Here is a 6440-nt window from a genome sequence, read left to right as displayed (position 1 = left end):
ACATTATTCAACCATAAAAAGGAATGAAGTTTTGATACATGCTACAGCATGGATGAACCCGTCCAATCTGGCCTGCCGCCTGTTTTTGTAAATAAAGTTTTATTGGAACATAGTCATACATATCCATTCATGTGTGTGTTGTCTGTAGTTGCTTTTGTGCTACAGTGGCAGAGTTGAGTAGTTGCCACAGAGACTATATGGTCTGCAAAACCAAAAATATTTACTCTCCAGCCTTTACAGAAAGTTTCCCAACTCCTGGTCTTTCATGACCTTTGGTTTTCTTAAATAATTCCTGCCTTTCTGGTAAGGTTATTGAGCAGATAACAGTGCCGCTTCAGTTAGGTAGCAGAACAGACCCAATGCTGAACAGTAACAATGAATAAGGAGGAGGAAGGGGAAGAAGAGGGGAAGAGAAGAAATTCATTCCTCTCTTTCTTTAACTGGAGATCCTATCTTCACCCTACCTTCTTTCTCTTACAGCCCTGAAAAAAGGGATTCTAAGTCCCTCCCATCCAACCCCCCAAGAAAAAACTCCCCACTAATAAATTGTCCAGTGACTGGTGATAATAAACTTTCTGAGATGGCTGCAAACTGCAGCTAGGTTTAAAGTTTCCTCATTAATGCAGGAAAATGCCAGTAACCTGAGGCTTTTCAAGTGTTTATTAATTTACTTTCTGGGACTGAGTGCTGATATTTATTTTCAGATCAAAGAGAAAACCCATGTCTTTAGTACTTGCTGTGTACCAGGAACTATGCCAAGTTTTGTGCCCAGGTGACCTCACTGATAATCACCATAACCATTGCATGGCATTTCCCCACTTCACACGAGGGGCAGCTGGGGCTCTCCGGGGTTAAATACTCACCCAGAGACCCACAGGGAGTTAGTAGTAGAACAGGGTTTGAACGACACTTGCCTGAGTCCAGGAACCCAGGCTGTTTCCACTGCCTCTTGCTGTCATCCTGTCCTCTGTGGTCACCAATAGCCTCAGAATAGTTCCTTGAGCCCATTCTAGGCAGAGTCCAATGCTTAGTGGGTTCTCAACCCATTTTAAACCATGATCCCTGCTATTTCAAAATGACTTGACCATTTAGGGCGTGTCTAAAGTGTACTATCAGCTTTAGCGATACCTGTGTCCCAACCTGCTCCCCTAAGCCCCTCTTTGATGGTCAATCTGAGTCTACCCAGAGGTAGCTCTGATTACTTTAAAGCCATCCTGCATTTAAGTGCACTCTGCCAGTGCCAACACCTGGGAATTGCATGTTCTCACCTTACCATTATTTTTATACCATCCGCAATAATTTCTCAAGCTCTTGGTTAGGCACAGTGACTGGGGATGCAGCAAGAGGGGGATATAGTGGCATCCCTAGTTCCCATCCATTCATGTCCATATGATCGGGGCACAAACACACAGCACCTTTGTGACTGTTTTCACTTTTGAGGCTGCCCTTGATAATGCAGCCTTTGCCTAGATTTCTGCAATCATCAAATCAGAACTAAAAGGGAACTCAGAGATCATCTACCTAACCCTTGTTTGTACCAGTGAGGAAATAAACTGTAGCCCAGAGAGGGTTGGCAACCTGTCCAGGCACACACAGCTTGTCAGACCCAGATCCTGGACTAGGAAACCTCCAAGTCTCCCAGCTTCCAGCCTGGAGCTCATCCTGCCACAGTTGATGAGGCAGGGGCCGTCCCCCGGTGTGTGGAGTGCTTACCTTGGAGCCCTTTTCATGAATGAGACCAGATGCACAACTCTACATTGATCATTTCTGTCCCTCCCCTTTCTGCTTTCTGTTAAAGGCAGCCCCCCAGCTCCCAGCTGGCTCCTGTCCCCTCCCCCAGCCGGGAGAAGTTATTACATGAAGAGATCAGCTTACCAGTTTTCTTCAGAGCAGAGGCTGAGCTCGGAGCGCCGGGTAGTACAGTGAGGGAGAGCCGAGGAAACCAGCGCGGTGCCTAGCAGAACTCCAGGGCTGGAATCCCGAGACACAAGTGCATCTGCTAGCTGTTAGCACTTGGCAGACGGAGTTCTCCTCTAGGGTAGTTCTAACTTTGGGTAATAATGTTTGTCAGCTACCTGATATTAACATTGCTCCACGTTCAAACAGCAATGTTAGCAAGACCTGGGGGAGAGGTAAGCCAAATAAAATATCTTGTCAGAGGTTGTATTTTTGTCAGCATTATATTTCCTCTTCTATCTACCAAGAGGGATCAGGGAATGGGTTTTTATGGTGTGCAAAGAGTAATGCTTTATATTACCTTTTTAGGCTTGTCTTGCCTTTTATTATTATTAAGACTTCTTTTCTTCTTGAAGAATCCCGTAATTTCTAAAATCTCATTCTGAGCCTGTCCGTACGGTTGCCACAATGGGGAGTTAGCATGGCCTCGGTGACAGATGCCTGGAGCATGCATGTTTCTCCTGTCGCTGCAGGAAAAAAAAAAAAAATATGCACGTCAGATTCCGATGGGGACTGTTACCTTTTGAGAATGTTTCTCCAGTGCTGCAGAGAGAATATGCATGCTAGAGGAATTGCTTTCCTTTCTTGCTTCTGCACCACATTTTCCTCCTTTTTTGCTTAGATGTGCTTGGAAAAATCTGTGCTTAACTTTCTGCATAGGTTTGAAGAGGGGTAGTGATATACAGCAGGGCTAGGAGTGTGCCCAGACTTTCCATAGAAAGGAAGCATGTTGTAAGGCCCGTGACGATGATTTATTCTTATTGGTTTAGCTCTTATGTTTACTGGGTACATTTTCGAACATCATTGATGCCTCTAGGAGCCAGCTTTTGATGCAGGCAAAGAGACTGGAAGGGATGATCATTCAGCGCAGAGAGGGAAGCACTTTGCTGTGTCCACCCTCACCTGCAAATAAGCCTGCAGCAAATTACCTCCTCCACTCCTTCACCCCTTACCCTGATGGAGAGTCTGAGAGGCCGATGCCTGAGTCATGAAAGGACAGCCTTTCTCCTGAATCCATCTTCCTCTTTGAAAAGCCAAATGAAAATGTATCTCCTAAAAAGGCCATGAGGCCACTTCACAGCGTTGCCTTTTGTTAGCCTTGTCAGGGACCAAGCAGACTCTGAAAGCCTAATGTAATTACTTTCCCTTTTCTAAGAAGAGTGGAAGTGAGTTACCCACAAACCCTCGGCTGCAAAGGTCACTGTGGTTCCAGCAGGCTTGTTGCTCTGTTCAAAACAGATGTGTAGCTCTGAGATGTGCAGCAACGGGTCATTTGTTGTAGGCTTTTCACCTATTCGTTACCCATGTCCTCTGCTCTGCAGATATTTTCTGGGCCTCTGGGGGGGATCCAGCTCTTGAATGGGAGCCGGAGGAACTGAATGGGTTCATGATGCTGGAAGCTGAGAGCAGACCATTGCCCTCTAGTTGTAGCTGAAGTTTGCAACTTCCCTGTTGATTTTTTACTGTGTAGAGTAATGACAAATGGGCCAGCCTAACTCAGCCTGAAGCACTTAAGCAGGCTAGAGGAGAGCTCATATGGAAAATATTTCTATCACCGCTGCCTGCACATATGGTCTGGGGAGACCCCCATACCGAGCAAATCACAGCGCTCCAGCAGCCCCTCAGTGGCGTGCCAATTACTCTTATTAACAGCAAGGAGAAGGGCAGGCTTCAGTTACCTGCATGCAGCTGGCTCCTGGGGAAGGCCACTCTGGAATGCATGTGCCCTGAGACTTGTGTCACATGCGGAGAGGTGAACAGCTCTGCTTCACCTTGCAATCAGCAAAGCACATGAAAAATGAAAGGGGATTACACAGGCTTGCTCAAATCTTGATGCTGTTCAGATAGCATTCAGCACTCGGGAGAGGAAGGCAGAACTTCTGTCTTTTGAGTTAACGTGCATGTGTTTAATATGAATAGCCAGAAAGCCCAGTCAGCTGGTGAGAATCCTGCCCTTCTGCCCCTTCATTCTACTCTGCTGTGCTAAATAAAGATCCTCCTGTGCCTTTTCCTCTTTTCTTTCTTGCTTGCTTTCTTTCCCTCAATGCATGTGTTTGTGTTTGTGTGTGTGTGTGTGTTTCTGTGCCATTGGCTCCATGACTCCTGTGCGCTTAGGAAATTGTACAATTAGGATTCCTTTCCTCTTGCTGGAAATGAAATGCTGAGGAAGGAACATGAGTATGAGTAGCCCCCCTCCATCCTTAAAAAGAATGTAGTTTATATAGAGCTTTGAAGAATGTGGCATTTATTTATAAGAGCCTCTTTTTTATTGCCGTGTTACTTACAAAACTTACCCATAAACATGTGGCGTCGTCCCTAAGTCACCAAGGTTTTCTTTTTCTCTGCCAGCCGATTTTCTTGCAGGTTTTAATTATCTTCCCTTTGGATGTTCCTAAAAACACATGAGGGAAAGGAAGAAAGAGGAAGAAAGCATAGTCCACCTAAAGGTGCTTGGCTGGCTGTGTTCTCAGCATGGGCTGAATGCCAGGCTGCAAACTCAGGGTAGCGGTTCACAGAGTTGGTTTTCTAGGCCGTGAGGTCTTCCCAGTTAGGCAGGGGCTGGCAGGTGGACGGAGCAGGGGTGTGCTGCAAAGGAGGCCTTGTTTGGAGTCCTGTAGCTGGCACTGTCGGCACCAGTGACTGTCATCCCAGGACGGAACAACCTGATATAGTCAGTGCATGGATTTGAGAACAGACACAGAGAGAATGGCTCCTTTTTTCATTTTCTGGTTGCTGAAGCATTAAACTGAGAACACTGAGGTCACTAGAATGGCTTTGCCCTTGTCAAGGTTAAGGTGGCGACTGTGTATACTTGTACAGATTGGATACATCCCCTAAAAGACTGTAAAGGACGTTTTAAAGTCAGGCTGGACTTTGGGTGCATGGTCAGTGTGGGGAGTATGCCAGGGTCCAGTTTCTGTACAGGATGCAGCAGCATGATGGGAGTGGGAGGCTTGCATTTTCTTCCCTTAACTTGGACTTACCTTCTCAAATGAGAGCAATGAGATACTGTTATATGTAGGGAGGCGGAAGGAGATGCCACTAGAAACCTATTAGATTCCATATATTGTGGTGAAATAAGTTCCTAGAAGTGGGTCAAAAAGTTGTTTATTTTCATCTTGATGGAGCAATACGAAAAAAACTATTAAAACTGAAAAGAAATATCTTGGCTGCTAATGAGTGCGGAGTTTCCTTTTATGGTGATGAAAATGTTTTGGAACTAGATAGTGGTGATGGCTGCACAATTTGTGACTATACCCCAAACTGCGGTATCATATCCTTTAAAAGAGCAAATCTTATGATATGTGGATTATATCCCAATTTTGAAAATTAAAAATAAATAAATCATAAATATCCTTTTGACCCAGCTTTTTCATTTCTAAGGCTTCATCATATACTTCTCCTCTGAGTGTACAAAATGCTGTATGAACCATTTGTCAAAATTAGGCTGTTTCCAACTCAATGTCCTAATGATAAGGGACACTATCCAAGTGTTAAAAAAAAATGAGGTAATTCTAGGGCCGGCCCGGTGCCGCACTGCTACAGTGCGCCACTTGGGGGCGCGGCGGCGCTCCCGCCGAGGGTTCGGATCCCACATACAGACCGGTTCCCGCTCACTGGCTGAGCGAGGTGCGGGCGTGACACCGAGGGTTGCGATCCCGTTGCTGGTCCCGGTCCGGTACGGGCGCAACACTGAGGGTTGCGATCCGTTGCCGGACACAAAAAAAGACAAAAAGGAAAAAAAAAAAATGAGGTAATTCTAAATGAGGGTACTTCAAAAAGTTCATGGAAAGATTCATATTACCTTTTAATTCTACTTTTCCCACATACTTTTTGAAGTGCCCTTATGTGTACTGATATGAAATGACCCCCAGGATATGTTGTTAGGTAAGAAAAGCAAGTTGCAAAACAGTGTGGATAAAATGCTACCATAGCATAAAATGTGTTAACTATTTGTCCATCTTCTCTGGAAGGACATGAAAGAAGATGGGAAGGAAATAGGTGGCTTGGGGAGGAGGGCCGGTGAGAGAGTTACGTTTCACTGTACATCTTTGGTACCTTTCGAGTTATGTAGAGTAAGCATACCTTATCTAGTAAAAAATAAAATAAGTGATGTCATCATGGAACACTTAGTAATAAATAAAATAAGCGGTAAAATAGATGACGTGCTAGACATAGTGCATACACAGCACATGCTCAGGTGAATGTACTTGAGCTGATAGGCGTGATGATAAAGCACAGCTCAGCGAAGTGATTCCCTGAGGACTAAAATGATGTTCTTGAGGTGGTTCATTCACTCATTTAACACCTACTTATGGCCCCTCTATGTTTTCGTTTTTATTTTCCCTTTTTTTTTTTTTTTTTGTCTTTTTTCATGACCGGCAACGGATCGCAACCCTCAGTGTCGTGCCCGTACCGGACCAGGACCGGCAACGGGATCGCAACCCTCAGTGTCGTGCCCGTACCGGACCAGGACCGGCAAC

The 6440-nt window shown here is 45.2% G+C and overlaps 1 protein-coding gene across 1 annotated transcript in view; it reads left to right on the top strand.

Annotated features, from left to right (window-relative positions):
• Positions 1–1852: 1852 nt before the first annotated feature.
• THSD4 (thrombospondin, type I, domain containing 4) overlaps positions 1853–6440 on the top strand; it is a gene marked incomplete at its 3' end in the record, with an annotated part of 212111 nt that continues 207523 nt past the window's right edge. Inside the window, exon 1 of the mRNA XM_008583255.1 lies at positions 1853–2132. Within this exon, the coding sequence (XP_008581477.1) occupies positions 2061–2132 (72 nt within the window). The remainder of the gene's footprint in view (positions 2133–6440) is intronic.

This window comes from Galeopterus variegatus, unplaced genomic scaffold (genome assembly GCF_000696425.1).
Source record: "Galeopterus variegatus unplaced genomic scaffold, G_variegatus-3.0.2 Scaffold2873, whole genome shotgun sequence".
In the NCBI taxonomy this organism is placed as follows: Eukaryota; Metazoa; Chordata; class Mammalia; order Dermoptera; family Cynocephalidae; genus Galeopterus; species Galeopterus variegatus.
This window is presented reverse-complemented; position numbering and strand designations above follow the sequence as displayed.